The 22457-nt window shown below is 40.6% G+C and overlaps 1 protein-coding gene across 1 annotated transcript; it reads right to left on the bottom strand.

Moving 5' to 3' along the window:
* Nucleotides 1–9233: 9233 nt before the first annotated feature.
* Nucleotides 9234–22296, bottom strand: LOC115363997 (voltage-dependent calcium channel gamma-4 subunit). Its single transcript, XM_030058387.1, has 4 exons — nucleotides 22074–22296; nucleotides 13140–13223; nucleotides 11420–11560; nucleotides 9234–9787 (listed from the first exon to the last, which is right to left on the bottom strand). Exons 1-4 carry the CDS (start codon nucleotides 22294–22296, stop codon nucleotides 9234–9236), a joined length of 1002 nt encoding a protein of 333 aa, XP_029914247.1.
* Nucleotides 22297–22457: the final 161 nt, after the last annotated feature.

Genomic DNA, 22457 nt, shown 5'->3' on the forward strand with positions numbered 1-22457 from the left:
ATTTCTCATGATGGGTAAACAGCAAAACGGAGCTCAGCTCACAACCGGCAGACAAAACATCATTGTATGTTATGGTATGCTATTGTGTACAAGGGCAAGTTATTTGAACTCTGCAACTTGACTCTGCCTTGCGTGATCCCCACCCGCTTCATTTGCCTGTACCATTTGCTTTACTTTGAGGAAAATGTTACACATCATGCTGTGCATCTGCCTCTTTCTGCCTCCATTTGGATCCAAGTTATTCTGCACATCTTCATTAAAATGTTTTAGTGTGGATTTTTCCTTTCAGTAATTGCTTGTGAGGCATTAGCGCACAATATACACTGTCTTTGGGAAACTACAAATGTTCTTAAAAAGGCGGATATTCACAGACAGCAGCTCAATTAGTGTGGAAGAAGCAGAGAATATATTGAGAAAACCCAAAAAGGTAAGCCAACCCCTTTGATAACTACCCCACAATAAATCACATAGGTACATCTGTCTTTATCTTTTTTAAGCCATGGCCCACTTTGATTCTCTCTACAAGAATTATGACCCACTTCCCCCAGTGTTTAACTCTCCAGTGTGAGCACAGATACCGGTGAAAGTCGACAAGTCCTCCCAGTTCAGAGTAACAAAGTAGAACTTGGAAAAAGCGCCGCTCTGTACCCCTGCATGACCAAGACATCTTTATTACCCCCTAAAATCTATTTTTGGTCCCAGCACTGTGGTGTCTAAATCCTCTGTAAGTCTGTGGTTTACAGTGTGAGAGGTCAATCCTCTATTGTCCTTAGTGATGAGTGTGTAAACAAGTTCATGCTAGTTAAATTACATGGTTCTCAACCAGATTTTTCCATCCTAACTAGCAATCACAGTCCTGGATGAATTGATAAAAAGAGTCAACAGTGACTGGTGCAAGTCACCCTGGTTGTAATTGTTTGTTTGTTTGTTTGTGTTGTATGCATGATGCATGGTGTCTGAGACATTGACGCTTAACCTTGGGGACTTCTTGGCCTGTTGGTGGTGTTGTGTTTTGCCTCTGCTTCTGTTTGTGAGTGAGGATGGATGGGGGTCCAATATGATGACCTCAGGCTTGCATTCTACTATTTGCAGATGATATGGTCCTGTTGGCTTCATAAGCTGTGACCTCCAGCATGCTTTGGGGCAGTTTGAGTACAAAGCCATGATTCTCTGTTGGAAAAGGGTGGTTTGCCCCCTCCGATATGGGTGTGAATTACTGCCCCAAGTGGAGGAGTTCAAGTATCTCGGGATCTTGTTCATAAATGAAGGTAAAATTCGATTGATTGATGTACAGATGGATTGGGGAGTGGCAGCAGTCATGTGGCCATCTTATGGGGCATCATGGTGAAGAGGCAGATGAGTCTGAAGGCAACACTCTATTTACTGGTCAATCTTCTTTCCAACCCTCATTTATGATTACAAACTCTGACTGAAAGAACAAGATCATGGTGTAAATGAGCTTTCTCCACAGGTTTGCTGGGCTCACCTTTTGGGAGCGGGGGAGGAGCTCAGAGTAGAGCCACTGCTCCTCTGTGTTCGAAGGAACCAGCAGAGGTGGCTTGAGTGTCTATTTACGATGCCCTCCAGGTGAGTCCCTGTGGAGGTGTTTCAGGCATTTCCAGCAGGGAGGAAACCCCAGGGCAGACCCAAAACATGCCTGGGGGACTACATATCCTGGCTGGTGTGGGAATGTTTCGTGATCCCCCAGGAGGAGCTGGTGGATGTGGCCAAGGAAAAGGATGTCTGGGCTGCCCTCCTTCATCTGCGACCACCATGACCTGGTCCCAGATATGTAGCAAAAAATGGATGGATGGTGGAGCTGTAGTGGGAACACAAGTTTCATATTTACAACCCAACATCTGAATGGATTCTGAACAAGTCCTGCGGTTTGTGGAGATCATAAATTCAATGCCAGATTGGAGCCTAGTAATAGTTCAGTTTACAATGAGGTGACACAGAAATGTTATATTTGATCACTTATAATCATGCAAATGTATTGAAGGTACTTAATAATACTTTACAAGGCTGTAAGAAGAGAGGCTATTGACCGTCAGTCATTTTTAGAGTGCATTTTAAAGTATATTACATATAATAAGTCAACAGTATTATTTCAGGTCTCATCTCATTTTTAGGAGTGAGAGACAAAAAATCTGTGAAATCTTTATGTGCAATGCATTCTCAAATTCTTCTGTTGGTTCACCAGGCTTGGTGTGTGTTTAGGTGTGTTAAACTTGCATGTGTTTGTATGCCTCTCTGCCACAAATGCATATGCATGGCTGACACTGTCACACTCCAGCGCATGTTGGCATAGATGACTGCATACATAAACAATCCACAATCAACCCCTAATCAGTTCAGTTCTTTTCAGGACTTATCACCCTGTCACCGCATCTATCATTTTGAATGACTGAATCAACGTAATTGCACTGGGAGCAACAGACCCTGAACTCATAGAGGCTTGTTCAACCTTTGACCTTTGCTCAGTTGAATGACCAGGGTGGGGCGACCACCATGGAGTTTTAAGTGTAGGGCTGAGTCCTCTGAGGTCCTCTGAACCACTTCAAAATCTCCTCCAAAGGGAATAACCTCATCATTTGGACTAATGGTGTGAGTAGAACCTGAACCACTTAAGCTAAACCCTATTGATCACAATCACAGAGGACAAAGGTCTCCATTGATTATGGCTTACCATGACTGCTCCTCAGTAGCAGTGATAACACTCCAGTGTCACAGCCACAGGAGCTATTGCTCACTCTCTGGGAAGGTTAATGTGCATATTAAATCACTGTGTGGTAATCTTTTGTCTCGGTTGACCTGAACTGCCTTTGTCTTGTCTTCACAGGGAAACGAGGGGGTGATGAAGCCACGTTTTCAGGGTCCAAATCTTTTGGTGAATACAGTCACTAGACACCTCTGTCTTTTAACTGTTTGCCTGGTTCATCTTTATTTTCATAGCTGTCACACTGATTGTGACATCCTGTTACAAACACTGGCATCAGAAGGCACTGGCATTGCTCCTCTTATGCAAAACATATTATGTGGCTGCAATGCACACGGCTACTGTCAGTGGAGAAACTGGTAGAAATCTTTGTTCCTTGATTCCGAGGGACTGACAAGAAAACCTGACATTTACTGTCGTTAGCTGTTGTTGTTACTGTTAGCTGGAAAAAAATCCCTTATCATTCTCCATTGTAGGTGTATTGGAAATAACGTGACATGGGGTCACAGCATCTAGGTTCAGCCAGTTACCCACAAAATAAGAAAAAAAAATACAGCACCAAACAGCAAACAACAAACAAAATTGATCCAGGAATACAAGGTACATTGCCAACCACCGTTTTATTTTTATTCATTCATTTTTTACAGTATTTATATTTTTAGGGTGGATTTTTCCTCTAAACATAATTTTCAAATGTATTTTGTGAATGAAATGTTTACTTGTGCATTGTTTGCATGTTTATTTGATATTTGAAATTCGATAGTCAAAAAAAAAATCCAGTTGGAGCTTGAGTTACGATGAGCAATGTTTATACAAAACAGAATGCACCAAATGAAATATTTAATTTTTTTTTGTTTTCTTTTCTAAATTTCATTATAATTTGTTGGCAAAATGACAACACGGTACAAAGAAAACCAGACAAACGTAAAACATGTCGACCAAAGTATTTAAAATCTTCACATGTGAAGGAAAGACACTTTGTATTTACAGGCTTCGTAGTGACTTATTTTACATTATTGTTATACATTACTATTTCACTAACAGCACAAGTCCTCAACTGAAACAGACGATGCAACTATCACATATGGATCGCAGAAGGCTCAGCATTGCTGCATAAGTTTTTCATAAAGGACGGTAAAGAGAAAAACAAGAGTGAGAAAAGTGTCACATTGATCACACTGCAACATTACAGGTCTGTAAACATATGCTCCTGTTCCTTTTTCTTAAAATTCAGCGATCATAAACCAATGGTCTCCACTGAGTATAATCAAAATGTAGCAGTTTATGGGATGATTGTAACTGTGGATATGTATGGGCATCATGTAGGTGTGCTTCCTGGTTGGTGTGGATGTCAGCTGACACTGAAAGTACATGTGTTCTTCATAGTACAAAACAAAAGGAGTCTTTCCTGGCAGTTGAGCATTTTCAATCATTTATGAGCTTCTCACAGAAAGAAATAACTCCACAGTTGGCTTCTGGTTACCACAACATAAAATGAGCTCTAAGCTAAAATGAACTCAAATGAAAATGTAGAGTATTAGGTAAGAGTGTCATGAAAAAATACAAAAACAAGAGAAAACATTCAGTTGATCTGAGCTAGGATGGGTGTTGTTTATATTGGCAGTGTTTTCGCATTAGTAGCATCTACGGCTTGTTAATATGATACGATTCAACCTCATTGACAGAAGTTCATCTTGTGTTAAAAGGGAAGTACATTGTAAATGGATCAAAATACGGGACACTGAGCAAAAAGTCACAATGTTGAGAGCGAAAACCAACACCCTCAAACTCCACCAGATCATCACCACATATCAGTGCACACACTATACTCCTGCATTCATTAAGATTATTAAACCATCTGCACATAAAATCAAATTCACCTCCCCTATTTAGCTCCTTTGGATGTTGATGGTATTTCCATATACCTCCCATGTTTGATTTATGATCTTAAGAATTTTATTTTCTCCATTACGTATCATCTTTTCACAAATTTTCCAGTCATTCAATTTTATGCTCTCCTATTCAATAAACGTATTGTAAGACACTTTTATAATTACTGGTCCAATACCTGATCAAGCTACTGTTGGCCTCATCTTTGTCAAATAACTATTATAAATGGTCCATTAAACTGTGCATGTCTGTTATGATTGAACCCCTATCTGCTGTGTTTCTAGAATACCTCCCTGGTTCTCTCAGTGCACCAATGGGCAGGCTTTCATATGTCTTACATTTTATGCATTCACCTCCTTTTGCATTCTGTTTTCACATTTTAAAGGGAATAGAGGCACAAAAACTATTCACCATGAATGCATGCCTAGTTTGTAGTTCCAGCATGCTTTTCTGTGGTTACCGGGGTTAAAATCACAGGTCATAGGTTAAAAGGTTTGGTTAAAAACAACATGGGAACCAAATCAAACAAAATCAGATTTATTTTCTGATGTGATCCAGATTTGATAATGCCCCAGTGTTTAACAAGATTTGAAAAGATCCGATGTGGATTACACAAGTCTAGCACTGAGCTGCTCATGTTAAGATCCTGTTGAAGGACACGAGCGATGTCACGATGATGGATGCCTGCGGTTCTTGGATCAGCGGTATGATGCCAATATGAGCTGGGAACAGGGGATCTAACCCCCTGCTGGGAGAAATGTCAGCCATTTTCAAATCCTGATATTTCAAAAAGAACTTAGGAGGGGAGACAGCGCCTGCGGAGACGGAGACGCTCAGGAGGAAGTCACACCTGATTGTCACATTCATTCTGCAGGTTGAGTCTGTAAGCACTACATAAATGTTTAACTAATGAACCGAGTTATTATGGCACATCCTATTAAACTAACACAACCTGATTATGATACAGTGGTTGATATAAATAGATCTCTCCAAAGCCTGGCAATAACTTTCACTGAGACAGTCAACAACATCAGTGGTTTGAGTCAAGCGAGAAATTAGCTAAAATATGATGTCATCCTTTTCTTGTTTGTTGACGCAAATATGTTTTGCATGTACGTTTCAGAAGAGCAGGGCGCTCCTTTCACCAAGCACAATTAAGCCAATCTGTGACGATTCTCTAATCCAAAACTTAATTCTGCTTTTTATTCCATGGTTTGTTGAGTCATCATTTCTGAAAACAAAATTTCACTCTTGGTGAAGTTAGTGAAATTTTGTGAAGTTTGTTACTAATCAACAGTGCAAAAACTCCTCTAACTTTGCTCACTTCCTGTGTCAACAAAATACTTTATGCTTGCAGGAACAGAGATTCTGATGTATTTATTAAAATTAACCGACCATCCAACTATGGTGATGCTACAGGTTCTCGTCCTCTCACTTTTAGGTCTATCACAAACAATTACCATACAATATACATAAGCATTAGCATGCACATACAGACACAGTCCTCTCACATATCTGGTGAACTGACTTTTGGACCAAACGTCTAAAAAGTTTCCAAAGCTTCCAAATTTTCCATGAATTTTCTTAGATCCCATTTTGCACAAACCATTGTTTGTTTTTCAAAATCATGCAAAGACTTAGTTTATAATTACATTTACCATTTTCAGCTGTTGGTTTATTGATCCTCTCTTAGAATCTGAAAATCCATTTGGCTTCCCAGTGCTAAAAGAATAAATAGACCTCCAAACCGACTATACCGACTGTGTCCCAAATATCTATATTTGCATAGCGTGAGTACTCTAAAATTATATCTGCTGAATTGCCTCTGACAGTCAAATAAATCACTGCAAGGTGTAAATGCTTTGTTATGGCCTTGGGTGTAGCGGATTGATATAGACAGCTAATCTTTGAATTGGCATGTCATCTGCTGCTTGTCACGCCAGGATATCGGTTTACAAAGAGAAAAGCCGAGACAAGGCCCCAAACTGTTACTTTATCTGGCATGCATAGCGAGACACTGATGCTAACAAGCATAGCGGCTAGCTCTCTGACCGCATGGAAGAGTGCCCCTGCCATTTTGCTCTCAATTACGGGAGGACATATTTCACTGGCACACATCGGGGAGGTGGGCACTGTGGATGAAAATATCAGTAAGGGTCCATGGCATTCAGATTCACACGTCTTAACAGCTCGGGTGATGGATGGAGAAAAGGGAGGGAGAAGAATTGCTCAGATTCGGTGCTGGAATGGAAAACAAGTTCATCGGACCGGTTTGGCATTACAAAGATACGTCGACCATGCACGGAATGACAATAAGTCTATTGTAACTCAGGGCCACCCTTTCCCGATGTGAGTGATTTCAGTGACAGCCATTTGGGAAAGCAGAGATTATACAGACAATTCGCCACTCTGATGGAAGTCCATATTCACACAGCCACAGCTCGGACACTGACTCACAAGCCGACAGATAAATTAAACCAATTTCAGCTCATAGTTACAAAAAATAAATAAATAAATAAATAAAAAATGACAGGCTGGGAAACAAACCATGAAGCCGACATGAAACCCAATAAAGCAGCCGAGAATAAGTAATTTGAACTTTTGTTGGCCCTGCATACCACAACTCCCAGTTTTCTCAAGCTCTTGTTTTGGAGACAAGCAGGCAAGCTTTTGAAAGTCTGGGGGAGCATTTGGGAGCCTGTTAGTTCAATCAAGCTTGAAGTTGGCTGATGCTGATTTCCTTTAACACCCTGTGGTTGTCTGACTGTCTGCCATGCATAACAGACCCATCACCCCCGCATCATTAGCTAAATATCTCCTCTATGAAACAAACTAACAGCCAAACAAACAAACAAACAAAAAACAAAAAACAAAACAAAAACAAAAACAAGGAAAATGATGTGCTCGAGTGCGGCATGTTGTCTCATACAACCAATTTTATGTTCAAATTTTCCATCAGACCATATGCAAATCTCACGGTGAAGTTAACTGTAATTACAAAGTTGAGTTTTGATTTTATTTTGCCTCCCCCACTGTTTGGGGCAGTGCCTCTTTAATTCTGACCCAGTGAGTTCCACTATTTCTTTCCTGGAGGGTTAGGGATGGAAAAACAGCTAAAGCATCTTGTCATATGTGTTCAACATAATAATGCGATGTCTATCGCGCTTTAGTGCTGTATTCAAACTCAAAAGCACTAAATGACACTAGTGCAATGTGACTCAAAAAACAAACAAAATAAAATCTCTTGATGAGTTACCAACCCGTTCCTGAGCAGGGAAAAGATCTGGAGAAAAACTTTCTGAACTCTTGGGATGGAGCAACAATTCATCAACAAGCATGCACAAGTAAGAGAGAGTGGACACATCTGGTGGCCCGAATAAAAAAAAAAAAAAGGCCAAAGCATCTGCATTGGGTAAAACCCTCCAAGCACAAAGCCGAACCAACACACAAACAGCAGACGTGTTAATTAACATATTAACAGCAACACCTCTATTTATATAGACACCTACTATAACAGTCTGTCTGGCTTAGGTAAGGAAAACCAAAGAACTTAAATAGACTTGTTTTTCATAATATACTCTACATCTAATAAGGTCTCTTAGTCGATTAATTTGTTCTACACGACTTCCCTGAGCAAATGGAGAACATACGACACAAAATTGTTTACACAAATAAAGTAGGCTACATTTGTTTGAACTGATATACTGTATACTGGAATGTACTGACATAAATGCACGTCTTGCCACTATCCCTTTTGTTACACATGTATCTACAGGAATTTATAATCACACATGAATATGCGTCACAATGCGTCAGTGTTTCATATCTTTTGCGAACACACATCTGTACATATTCATCACTTTACTCACGCACAAAGTCGAGAGAGGTTATTGAGATACAGTTTAAGTATTTAAATGGCAGTTGAGAAGGCTTACAATTATCAAAGGTGTACAGTTTAAGTTAGCACCATTTGTGATTTTGAAGTTAAACACAACACACCAAGACACTCTCAGAAGTGTCTAAACAAGCAACCCACATACATCATATTGTGGCAAATCATTTTGGAAACAACCATGTGGTTCTTTTTTTTTTTGTTTTGTTTTTGTTTTTGTTTCAGCTTAAATTACAAAAATAAATCAAGACTTCGTTTCCAAAACACTATACATCCATTTTGGAAAAAAGGGAAACAAAATCATTACCTGAAGTTCATTATTCAATATCTCTAAAATATAGGGGATTCAGTTTATAAAAGTAGCATCCGTTTGTCCACCAACGACTTGAGCAACTATCCTTCAAGAATTTGTTGAAATCTTTGCTCAGTCAATCTTTTTTCACATAGCAGGTTTCTTGTTTTGTAATGAAATATTGCTACTAAATGCCTGCATCCATTTTTAAAGAACATACTGAGTAGCATGGTAAAAGTTCTGGCCTTGGTGACGGTCTTACCCTCCCTCCAGACGAAACGCTGAGCTCATGCGAGCTCTGACCTTTCAACATGGCTGCTGGCTCAACAGCCCGCAGGACAAATTGTCCTTTTGTAATAAACTGTACAATGTCTAATGCCAGATATTGTCCCGTTTTTGTTATGGAGCTCATTGTTCTATACAGTGACGCACTCCTGGCCTCATACAGGTGTGGTCCTCCTGTTCACGCCATCTTTCAGATCTTTCTGGAAGCAGTTGTGGACTTGTAAGAACCCAGGGTCCCTCTCAGGACTGTAGGGCCCTGTGGTCCCACCTCCACCCTTCATAGGATCCCTACTGAGGGCATACATGGATATATCCCCCATCGGCAAACCCAACCCCATCCCTCCTCCTCCACTTCCTCCTGCCATTTTCATCCCCACTGGGGAAGGTTCGCGGGACGGGTCCGTCGACCTTGAGCTGGACCGTGAGCGTCTCCGGCGATAGCGGTAACTTGGGATGCGAGAGTACGGTGAGGAGGACGAGGTGGTCTTGATGAAGTCACGTCGGGCTCGGAAACGCGTCTCTTTGCTTTTCTCGATATAGATGTTGACTGCGAGGACGCCGACCGACTCGGCCACGATGAAGGAGAGGGCGCCGAAGTAGAAGGACCAGCCGTAGTTGTACTGGTTCTTCTTGTCCTCGTCTTTCTTGTCGCTGGGGTCGCCGGCGTTGCTGGAGATGTAGACAATGATGCCGATGATGTTGCTCAGGCCTGAAGGAGGACAGGGAGGAAGGAGCGTAAGCACATGAATGATGGACTATGGCCTTGAAAACAATCAGTTTGTGTGTATGCAAAACTTCACCATGTATTTTAATGACCATATATATGCAGTATGTGTATGTGCACAGATTAATGCTGGGTACTTTGAGTCTTTTTTTGGTGATTAACTCATTTCAAACCATTGCGTGTAATTTAATCAAACTTGGAAGATTTTGACATTTTTGAGTTCTTTTATTTCACAATCTGCTCCTCATAACTTCCAGGCCATGTCATGTGTGCCTGGATCACGACTGTTTTTACCAAACAAACTAGCTTTGCTCTTCATGCCAACAAAAGGATATAATGCCATTAGATCAGGGCACTAATGTTCTTTTTCTTAGCAGCTATCTTGGAGTTGAAGTAGCTTTGCAACGTCGCTCAGCACAATTATTTTCCTCCAGTAAAAGTAAAGGACTCGCGTAAAGGACTTGAGTCAAGTAAAGGACTCGACTGCAACACCGCCACTAGCTACTGGCAAGAATTATTTTGGCTAGAGGTTGAAAGATAATTCACTTCCACTTAATGGCTCGGGGTTACTTCACTTCACATAGCATCATTTGGCAGGGATGCTGGACTCAATGCTCAGTGGTAGCTACTCAGTTGTGTTATTTGTAGGTTGTTCTACGTTACTAATGATTTCATCCCTACAAAGAAACATCACTGATTTTGCCATAAAATTCTGCAGCCACCGTGTTATTTGCAGGATGTGCAAAACAAGCAGCTTCCTCGGCGTATGTGCTGAAAACCTGAGTGAGTGACTTGTCCAACAATGCGCTACTCCCTTTAAAGATTGTATAATGTAATATAAGACCTCAGCTTGCAATGTAAATTTACATCTTGATCATTGACAGCAGGTCTGTGGCTGGATGTAATCTATACCATGATAAATTACAGAGGCCATTTGTCTCAGCGCACGGGCTGTATTGAGTCTGGCTTGTTGCTGAGGGGGCGGGGGCGGAGGGCGATTAGATGAACACTGGAGGAGCTTGCTGTCCGAGTTGTTCAATAAGCTCTGATATGAAAATGGGACGTTCAATTTACTCAAACCAGGACGTTTCATTTCAGACGACGTATGTTTTGAGCTGTGTGTCTGTGACTGGCGTTGTGTACGATTCATGCCCATTTTTACTTCACCCCTACCAGGATGCTATCACACTCAGTCAGCACTTGAGAAAAATAGAAAAGCTTTTTTTTTTTTTTTTCAAATGATCTTTTCTTTATTTAATAATATCTGCTTACTAATTAAAAGGTGCATGATGAATATTTACATGCCATGAACCTCTTTGCATATTCAGAAACAGCTATGTATCATTGCCACGAATAGATAGAAATGGAGTGTAGAACAAAGGTAGGAGCATTTTAATTGTTTAAGGCAAGTGGATTTTAATATATTTGTCTTTCAAAAATGAAAGTTTTACATGAACATTAATGGGGAGCCTGTGCCTGCCTTCCTCTGCTTTCTAGTCACGTCTTTCCCTTCATTTCTATGTTTGGGACTGCACAGGATTTATATTTGTTTTCCGTCTGGTTGTCAGTCCAGCTGCCTGTGTGTGCATCTGTGTTGGATTGTCCACCGTGTCCTACCTGCGGCCACAAACAGGATGCCAGCGCTGAGCAGGATGTTGTTCTTGCTGCTGTAGATACGTCCAACGCCGACACACAGCCCCCCCAGCAGCAGCAGGATGGTGCTGAGAATGGGGAACAGGCTTGAGGCGCGCACGATGCCTGTTCATACAGTGAAGAAAGATTTTAGATCAGATGAGACAGTATGAGGCAACTTTTAATACAAACGGCTAATGTGCCTCTTTAAATAACTGCAAAATTAAGGGAGAAAATGAGACTTTCAATCTCTACAGCAAACCATTATTAAATGTGAACATCTCTCCCCACTGAAAAGAGCACACAGTACTGGCATGATTAACATCTTCCACTCTGTAGCTGATGTAAGTTCTAGCCAGTGCCAAAAGAGTAGTCGCCCAAGCTCTTCTATGTAGTTCATAGGTTAGATTCATTCACACAGCAGTTCTTTGTGTTTCCTGTAATGTGGAGGCACCTCTGCCACTCAGTCTCAATACGTTTCTGTGCAGGTAATGGTGGAAAAAATCCACAATCCTTACATGCTGAAAACCCCCCACATTTCATCCAAAGCTGATACAGTCCTATAGCACTCTGTCTTTGATCATTTGAGCGAATAAATTAAAAAAAGAGAAAGATACAGTTGTTTTTCATTACTATATTCCATGATTTGTGTGACTATTGTGATTCATGCTAGCCATTATCCTGCAGGCTGTGTGTATCACTGCTGATGTCCTGTGTGAGTGAGCGGTGTGAAAAATGGATGTGTTTCAAAAATACTGAACCGTTTCTTTAATGCACTGTGCAACTGGTAATTAGCACTAAGGTGTTGTCGATGCATTACTGAATACGATAATGGCTGGGCATCTCGTCTACTGTTCCCACATAATGGTGGTACATTAGTAGCACTTGTAGCGGTAGTGGTGGTACTAGTATATTAATATTATCAGCAGTAGCAGTAATAGGAGACATAGTAGTAATAGTGGTGGGAGAAATAATGGCATTTGTCATAGCAATTTATCATAGTAGTAATAATAGCAGTAGTTGTTAACATTGGTGTGTATTAGTATATAACAGTGGTGTTGCTGTTGTAATTACTAATATGGTCATTTTAATTTGCTGTAGCTTATTTATGCAATATTTCTAGGCATAGTATTCCTAAAAATATATTTAGAGTAGTTAATAGGGCATTTCCTTAAAAATAGTCCCTCCAGTAATTAGCCTTTACCATAGGCTCTGTCTGCTCAAATAAATCAAATATAGGCAACTGTACCTGTAAATAGTTGCTTAGGAAGGCTACCAATAAATATCAAATGCAGCTGTGATTTATTGATCTGAAACCACTGAGTAAAATGGGTGGATTTAAAAAATGTAAAAAAAAAAAAAAAAAAAAAAAAAGTAATAAACTCCATTCTATGACTAGCTTTGACACTTAAATCTGCCTTTTAAAAATGTCTTTGTTAAACTGCCATGATCAAAATAAGATGTGTTAAGATATTGCATGAGTAAAGTCCTGCTGAATACAGCCCTTACTCATCTTACTCATCACCACAAAACACACTTCATCTCCATAGCTCCAATTACCGTCATGACATCAAGCTTTTATGGCAGAGGGATAGAGGAGTCATGACACATTAAGTACCCCTGTGATAACTCCATCATCACTGAGCAAAAGAAGAAAGGATTAAAGGTTGAAATGTTTGAAGATGGGGAGGTTGCAGGGTCTTACGTAAGATGTACTCTGAGCTGTCTGTATCGTAGTCGTTATCCTCTGGAAAGTGATTGATTCGGAAGCAGCTTCCTTTGTTGATGCCTGCAAAGATGGTAAAAGCACAGCAGGTGTAAATGTGCCCAGACATTGCATAAATGACAGCAGGGGTTAAATGTTGGTGGAGACACAGTCGTCTGGAGTCTTTAGTAGGTGAGGAATGTCTAAACTGGCGCTGAACTGTCCTGTTTTTTTTGCCACAAACCATGTTAGAAACCGTTTGAGGACAGGCTGCTTTGGATCTGAGGTTCTTAAGTTCTCAAACCCTCAGGCACCTTCTATTCAAAGACCAAATCTCTTCACTGAGAAAATCATCTCTCCACTTTTAAGAGAATAAAACATTGGAGCATTATGAATATTGAGAGGTTAGACTGTAAGTTAAAAGTCTGAGGACTGATTTGGCTGCCTCGCCCTGCCGTCTCTGACTTTGTTTTCATGTTAGCTGCTTTGGAGTGATGCTTGACAGCTACACACAGATGAAATTCATCTTTATAAAATGATAAATATGTCTAAGCAAGAGCAGAATGACAAAGCACAGCTTGGATTGTCACACTCACTCCTAAATTAACTGGAAAATTGTTGAGTAACACAATTATAAGGAACAGTCTGAAACTGAGCATCACAAAGAGTAGACCTACAGTGGTGGCACTTCCTCTCTGATCTGAGGGTGAAGAAAATACTAATTACTGCATGTGGAAGCCGCATGAATTCAACTGTGCTGTTTCTTTTGTGGAGGATGGGAGGACAAATTGTTATGCTATTACAAGGGGGAGAATAAGTTAAAGAAAAATACAAATTGCAATCACTGAAGCAAATCATTTCTCGTTGTTATAAATGAATTTTGTTTTTTAAAGTCCCAAATTAAATTTTTCTCTTTTTATATACACTTTTGTATTGTCAGCATTACAGAATGTCTTATGTCATGTGAAATGTAAGCATTTGTATAATTGCATTTTCAGAAAAAAAAAAAAAAAAAAAAAAAGGGTCACATGACCGACTAAACTTTGTCTTGACTGGCTCATCTCAATTAACTCCACTCAAGCAGAGTTGCAGCATTTGAACTCCAATTGCTGTTTATCGTTTTGGATTGAAGGTTCCCCGCGTTCACAACGTGCTTCTTTGCTCTTTTATGTGTCCTTACAGATGCCAGTTGCCTTGGCTTCAGGCTAGATGCCATTTCAAGGTAGACAGCTCATGAGGATGAGTGACAAGAATAGGGGTGGGAATGAAAGAAGGGCGGGACTAACAATAGCCTGGATGCCTGAAGGCAAAAAGTTGCATGCTGTGGCTTTAAATCAGAGGAGCTGATTTTGTCAGCCAATTAGAGTCTGTATTTCTGTGCGTAAAAGCTTGGTTTTCAAATTAATTCAGTGATTACTTACAAAAAATAATAGATTTGTTTTTAAAACCCAAGAACGTCATTCTTATCCTGACGCTCAGTAATTGAAAAATAAGCAGGACAGAGGCAGGTACCATCAGGCTGCCTGCCCTCCTAACATCATGCACTCCATCATGTCTTGCTCCATAATGATGATGCCACCCAAGTCTATTACTCCAACTGCCTTGTGTCACTTATTGATTTAAAATCTTTATGAAAGAGAAATAAGAGCTCACTTCATGAAGTTTGCTCCTGATAAAAAAAAGGAAATATGTCAAGGAGATGTGAGTTGAGCAGAGTGGAAGGGGTGTGTGCGGCATCTCGGTGAATAACAACCATATGCTCAGCGACATTTATTGATCGTAATTTCAATCAGCAGCACCTTTTGGCAGGAATATGTGCACCTCTGGAGAATGCGCCTAATAGTTCTCAAATTTAAAGACTTTTTTTTTTTTTTTTTTAACAATTTGAAGATATAATTCATAAAATGTTCATACATATCATGTCCGTTTTGCTACTTTCTGTAACAGGTTGATAATAGACAATAATGATTCAAACTATAGCCACAGCTTTTATATTTGTTGTCTCACACAACCGTGTCACTTCCTCTGGCACACAATGCAGGAGAAATGCATTTTACATTTCCAGCTGCTTGGGGAAAAAAAAAAAAAAAAAAAACACATAAAATTGACAAGTGATTAATAAAACCGACAAGCGATTTTGGAGAGTACAAAAACGTCAGCACCAAAGCGCTGAGTCCATAGCACCAAAGGTAGCACCACAAGAAAAAATTAATTAATTAAAACTCTTGAAGGACCCCAAGGATTATCACTTCAAGTTGTCCAACAAGCCAGGTGAAACCTCCATGAGTCACTCACTGTTTATTCAAATCAGTGAACGACCAGCTGAGCTGAGATTGCGCGGGCAATTACACAGAGTCGTGAGAGCGTGCCACAAAGCTGATTCATGTGAGCCTTGATTCACAAGCAAGAGAAAAGAGCGGCTGTGGGAGGAATGTGTGTGCGCTCTGTACAAATTACACTGTGAATCAGGAAGAATGATGTGGAGGCTGTATCAGATGTTCAGACAGAGGGTTCGATGATTTGTGGCCTTCCTGCCTTGCCAATGACTTTGATGCTACCATGAAAACGCTCCTTCTTCCAGTTGAAAGGTGTGCTGTTGAGGTGATGACTGGCAACGTTCTTGTTTTTCTTGGTTTTGGCGACACCTGTGGCTGTATGCAGTCATTGCTCCGGTGTCTACATCTCCATAAAACGTCTGAACTGATAGCGAGTGAATAATTAGGAAAAAATGCAAACAAAATGTAGCTGCCATTGGATGCCAAATGATGATGTATCCTACTATGTCATCATCATCTGACTGTTGCTATGGGCAACCAGTTTTTTTGCTAGCTACATGACTGTGCCCGGGTTTGCAAAGACAGACAGAATCAACATAGCTATGGTTGCATTCTGCTGCTGTTTCCTGCCTAATATCACCATTACATTCTTTGCATATGAAACAAATAAATATCTCGATTTCTTCATCTGTCCACCTGGACCTGTTTCAGGTTTCTGCCACCCGCTATAACGGCCACTTCTGCCTGAGGTCAGAGGTCAAAGAGCAACCAGTAATGGGATTCAATCCTGGGCACATGTCCTGTTTTCATTTGGCAAATATGTTTCCGTGGCAAATTATTTCTATTTATCAAATAAAAGATGCTCAAGCGAGCATAAACTTTTAGTCACATTTTGGGGATTTTAACTGACATTTGCATCAATTACATCAAGCATTTTTTATCCAATATCAAAAAAATATGCAACAAAAAGATGAATGGAAATGTGGTTAATGTTAGCACACTGTGGTGTGACATCATATTTTAATATAATATAGGCATAAGGGAGTGTCATGAGGTTGACTGCTGAAACAGATATTTTTAATTATATTTAGATCATCTGGGCAATTACAAACCAAAATGGGTTGATAACCTGAAGAGCACTGGCACTATATGTGGGCTATTAAAACATACACCATGTCTGTCTTAACCAGCTTTAAATGGGCATCTGTCATCATGTATTTACTTTGATTCATCAAATTTTTACACAAATGAACAAGATTAACAAAAAGTCTGGTTGAGGAGTTTTGTATCTCGTATGGAAACAGTTTCTCTTAGTTTCTGGAAAACAAAAATCTTGATAAATAAGGAGATGTTTGATATCTCCAAGTTGTATTTCACATTACATGTGTTTCTATACTTGCAATTTTTGCGTTTGATTATGTAATAATCTCAGTGAGACTTAAGAAAAGCAGGGAAAGCATTTCCTTTGATGGAATATTTATGTGCCACTGTGCAAAACTCACCGAGAGGTTTTTTTTTTTTTTTTAACTTCTCCAGGGGGGAGCGTGCCCCCAGACCTCCCTTCCATTTCTATGTAAATGCTTTTCTAAAGATTATTTTCATGGCATTTCTGCCTCATGACGCAGCTCACAGTGAAAGGGGACAGGAAAGTAGGAGTGTGACATGCAACAAAGGTTCCAGGCTGATTTCAAAAAACCATAAAAATCGCCAGGAGAGTTCAGAAGTTGCCCTTTTGCTGAATTCTGTCCCTGCTCCTTTCAGTCTGAACCACTGTATTGTAATAGTGAAAACCCCTCACTGTTGAATGTGCTGCTTATATTCTTCTACCTTCTTATGCTGTATTTATTCCAGAGAAATCACTCTTGCTGCTTCTGTAAACATAAAACCTCTCACTTCCTGTGCAGCAGATTTTATTTTCCTGGGAAAGAGGGACCACTCAAATGCAAATCTAAAAGCTTTCATGAAGTGGATACGGCTTGAAACACGATGGCACGATATAAATCAGTGACAGAAAGTTGCAAAACACACATTCACTGATATAAAAGTTGTGGATTATCACTTTAAACTTGACATCTGTGCACCTGAACGACTTGTGCTGAACTACATTGGGCAACACTTTGAAAGAGTTGCGGCTAAGATTATTTCCTTACATGTGCAAATGAATTTTGCCAATAAAATTATTCTGATTCTGAATGTCTCACTCATGTTGCATGACTGCTGATAAATTATGTGACTGAAATGACTCAATCCCAAAGACACTTTCTGGACGCAGATTGCTTGGATAGTCCATTAGTCCCTATTGAAAATCAGTCTCTTCGCTGAAATATTAAGAATACAAACCATCCAGCTTTGGAGGGTTTATCTATTATACAAAATGATCGTTATGAGTAGAGACCAACTTTGAAACTGTTCAGAGAGGTCGGGGTGATGTAACACTGACTGTGGGCTGTTTAACCTTGTGTTCAGGTGATTTTTGGGCTCACAGACTTTGAGGTTCTTCATCAAACCACATTCGGGCAAGAGAAGACTGTAGAAAACTGTAGTGTTGTCATTTCGTACATGTAAATCAAAAGGATGAGATAAATCACTGCACTATCTGAAAGCCTAAAATATGTGAATCGGTTAATCAGCTGTTAAACTACCATGCAGTATTTGGGAGAAAGAGCAAAGAACTAGAAGTGAGGGGTGATTAAAGCCAAACACAATCATACTTTTTGCAAATTAGTAGCATTATTGCAGCTTCCTTTTTTAAAATTACTGCCCATGTTATTCTGTGAGAAAGACAATCACTGAGTGCTGGCAGAATAAGTGACCCTTAATAGACAGGGTTGCAGGCTGGATTGGATCCATAAATTGTGACTTTTTTGGGCCTGAATTATTGCCTTGTAGTCCAGTCCATCTACAGCAAACAGAAAAATATCATGTTGTGTTGCAGTTGCTACCCAGTGAATTATTTCTTTATGTTTGCTCTTTTAAATGTATTGAATATATTTACATACGTTTGTTTAATCAGTACACATTTCCAATTTGTGTTTTGGCCGCAAACCATTTTTAAGGAAGTGCCAAGATGAGATACAGAATGGAGGGCATGCAGAGGGAGAGAGAGAGAGAGAGAGAGAGAGAGAGAGAGAGAGAGAGAGAGGGGTAATCCTAATGATCCAGACTCTGTCCATCTGCACCAGCTCCATAGCCTTGTCACCCGCCCGAGCCCCAAACCTCCACTCTTTTAAACCTCACTCAGTCTCTTTTAACTCTCTTTCTCACTATCCTACACTTCTCACTCTTTCACCGACTCTTCCCTCCTCCTCTCACTCTCAGCTCTGTCCACAGTGAATGCACAATCGATGTTTAGTCTGATACACTACAGTACCCTTTGCATAGGTCTTAAGATCAGTGTGTAATTGGGTGCTTTTGCCAGAGAGTCTCGTCCATAAGGTCTGGGAAGAAGGTGTGACAGGTGCAGAGACAAAGGGAAAAGAAAGACAAAAGTTAAAAAGAAAGAAAAACGAAAGTTAGTAAATCAAGGTAAAAGAGAGGAAGTGTATGAATATATAATGAATGAAAGACTGGTATGTCAACTAGATGAATGACACAGAGAGAGAGAGAGAGAGAGAGCTCATTGGGAGCTGGGGGTATCTTCCCATAGTCCATCTGTCTGAGAGACCGGAGCCCATCTTTTATTACTCAGCATAGCTTCACCATGGCAACCTCCCCCCGGCAACCCAGATTCACATTTCTAGCTCCGCTTCTCAGAAGAAGCCTTTGACATCTTACTAATGCATTCACCAGGGTAGCTCACACATGCACACTAACACACACACACACACACACACACACACACACACACACACACACAAACGCACACAAACCCTTCACAAAAGCATGCAACACACATACATACACACATCCAAAAACGAGAGCGATTCATATCTATCCACCCTGACACACACACACAAATTTAGAGACCAGGCGGCTGACAGCAAATCAACAGGTTTTTGTGCATTTGAAGCTAACGGGTCCTCCCATCTGAAATGCAGCGTGCTTTCCAGCTCTTCCACTGCCCTCTGCTCAGCGATCAGAGGTGAGGTGCTTAAGTGGGAGTTCTTGTTTCATTTCAGGATGAGTGGCTACATCACAAGACTTAACTTTGCCTCCTTTAAAAGCCCATCCGCGATCGTTGCTCACCTTCAGTGAACCTCCCTCTGTTTTTACAAGCCACAGCGTTTACAAGGGCTTCTGTTTTACACACTTCCAGGCAGATACTGGCATGGGGTTCTCCGACACGGCTTGCCAGGGGCGCACTGGGCCTCACCCACTCTTTATATCACTAAACTTTCTGGATAATGAACTGAGTGTTCAAAACTCCATGAAGCAGAATGACCTGTTGAAACCAAGTGAAAGCAAAGATCCCTTACTCCCTTTCATGTCTTAAAATAACTTCAGTCATGACGAGGAAATGTAGATAAAGTAAATAACTGTGCCTAAAGACTCAATTTTAAATCCTTGAAACATCTGAAATGTTGATGGTAAGGAAAAGAACGTAAAAGGGCGATTCCAGAATTTTATGCAACTATCATTTTGAAAAAAAAACTCATTTTGGGTGAATAATTGGGTGTCCTAACCATCTGGATCTCTTAGTGGTGGTCCCTTACTTTGGATTTGAAAAGGGTGTGGCAGCAGTTATGACTGGTGTCCTTTTAAATTCTATAGCAAACACAAGAGCAGGACTGATATCAACAGGGAGGGTGGTGGGAAAGAGAGAGAACAGTGTGCAGTTCATCTCACTTTAGCAGATTATATTGTGTGTATTCTGAGATTGAAGCAAAAGAGAGAGGGGGGAGGCTGCTGTTGACTATAATTTGACAGGTAATGCAAAAAAAAAAAAACAAAACAAAAAAAAAACAGATGCCTTTTCTTATTATATTACAGGCGTGACACTTCTGTGAAGACTACATCTATCATGTTGACACACGTACGCACGCGCGCACACACACACACACACACACACACACACACACACACACACACACATCACCACCACCACCAGTTATCTTTGCATATGCCTCTGCTGCATTCATGTCATATGGCAAAGATGGTAGATATGAGTCTCTTAATTGTAAAAAAAAAGAAAAGAAAAAAACACACACATCCACGCCGGCTAGGTAAATTAAACATCACTCGGGAACTTGGTGTGTTTGTTAATGAACTCAAGAGCGGAATTCTGACGTCATCAGAAAATATCTCTAATAAAAATCTGGGGAATTATTCATATCCAATAAAATGAGCAAAATTACTGATTTTCATCACAGTACTTCAAAATCAGATTTTCATCCTCGTATAGTAAAATGCCAGAGCGGTGAATACTTAAAACCAGCAGCGCCACTTTGTTCAGATGATTATTTCCATCAGACATGAAAACAGGGGGAGGCGGGCGACATGGGTGGTTAGCTGGGGGTCGGGCAGAGGAAAACAACACTGCAATTGCTACAATTCATGATGACTATCCTTTTGTGTCTGATGTTGTGCGTAAATGAGCTACAAATGGAGGTTTCAGCACCAGCAGCAGTGGACAGCGCCAAATCGGGCAGGGCTGATGGCTCCGTCTGAAATGAGCTGAACTCTGAACTGGGAAAAGGTGTCGATTTTTTGTACAGATCTGGCTTTTTTTCTAATGAAGGAGCGCACCGGTGTTCAAACGTGTCCAAAGAACATCCAGCCTCTATCTTTGCGCAGGCAGCCCAGCCCATTCTGCACTGATCTAACACACAGCAAAAGAGTTGGGAAAACGTCGACAGCAAGAGCATTTCATGAAATAAGAAGTCACACTCTACATAGGACTCCTCAATCTTATTTTCATCATTTAAGCAGTTTCAAAGAAGGAGTTGCCAGGCAACCACGTCGCATTGATGGGAAAACTGGATCATTAAATCATTACTAAGGTGGGCATTTTCTCGCCCATACAACAAAACATCAACAATGGTTGTTCTTTCATAATCGAACAGTATATTCCGCCTTTTTCAATAGCCTACGTCAAATAAATGTCAAGGGAAACTGTCTCAAACGAATCATTACGCACGCACGGCGCAGCGTTTACGCGCAACAAGCAGCAGTTTACACCCAATTTCTGTTTTGCAATTTCATACCCTTGAAACTTTGTCCATGCAATTCAATGGGGAAGTAACTTTACACAAAATAATAGTTTTACCTCGTTGGGCAATGGGAATGCATTGTCATGTTTCCTCAAACGACAACATCATGGAATACATGTTAACGCATATGGATTTTCTCACACCGAAGAGAAAGCGTTTCAGACATTTAAATCCTATTGTTAAAAGATGATCTTGGCACAATAATGCAGTGGTTGCCACGGTGCGGTCGTCTCCAGTGTGTCCCCGGCAAAATGAAAGAGTGTTGAATATGACTTTAGCTCCCCGCGCATGTGACACAAAGAGTAATGCCTGTTTGGATCACAGATGTCCCTGATGCCACTTAAAATACAGCCACTTTCATAATTCTGTAAGTCTAAAAGGAAAAATCTCAGACGGAGATCACTGACACAATATTGTTATTAACTGCTTATCTAATGCGGGTTGCTTTACATTAAAAAAAATAAGTTTGGGAAACCCCCTGAGATAAACTTTATTAGATTGCATTTTACCTTCGATGCAGCAGATCCTCCACAGCCCGGAGTGCGTCAAGTCGCCTTTGACTTTCTTGTTTTGCATCTGGGTCTCGTCCGTGGTGATATTTGTGGCGTTGCAGACGTACGCCCGGGAGTAAAGCCAGTAATCGGTGCCGATGGCGATGGTCATGAGGCTGAAGGCGGCGAAAGCCCCCACGATGGTCAGCAAAGTCTGAACCCCTCGGTCACACCAAGCCATGGCGTCTCATAATGTGTAGATCCTCCACAGCAGGGTTACGCACACGGCGAGGAGCGCACGCTGTCCATCGTGGTCAAAACGACCCCACTCTCGCGCTCTTTTCCCTCATCATCCAAAATCTAAAATCGGAGACTAATTGTTTAATTAGTGTCCCTCCTCCA

This window comes from Myripristis murdjan, chromosome 1 (assembly GCF_902150065.1).
Source record: "Myripristis murdjan chromosome 1, fMyrMur1.1, whole genome shotgun sequence".
Classification (NCBI taxonomy): domain Eukaryota; kingdom Metazoa; phylum Chordata; class Actinopteri; order Holocentriformes; family Holocentridae; genus Myripristis; species Myripristis murdjan.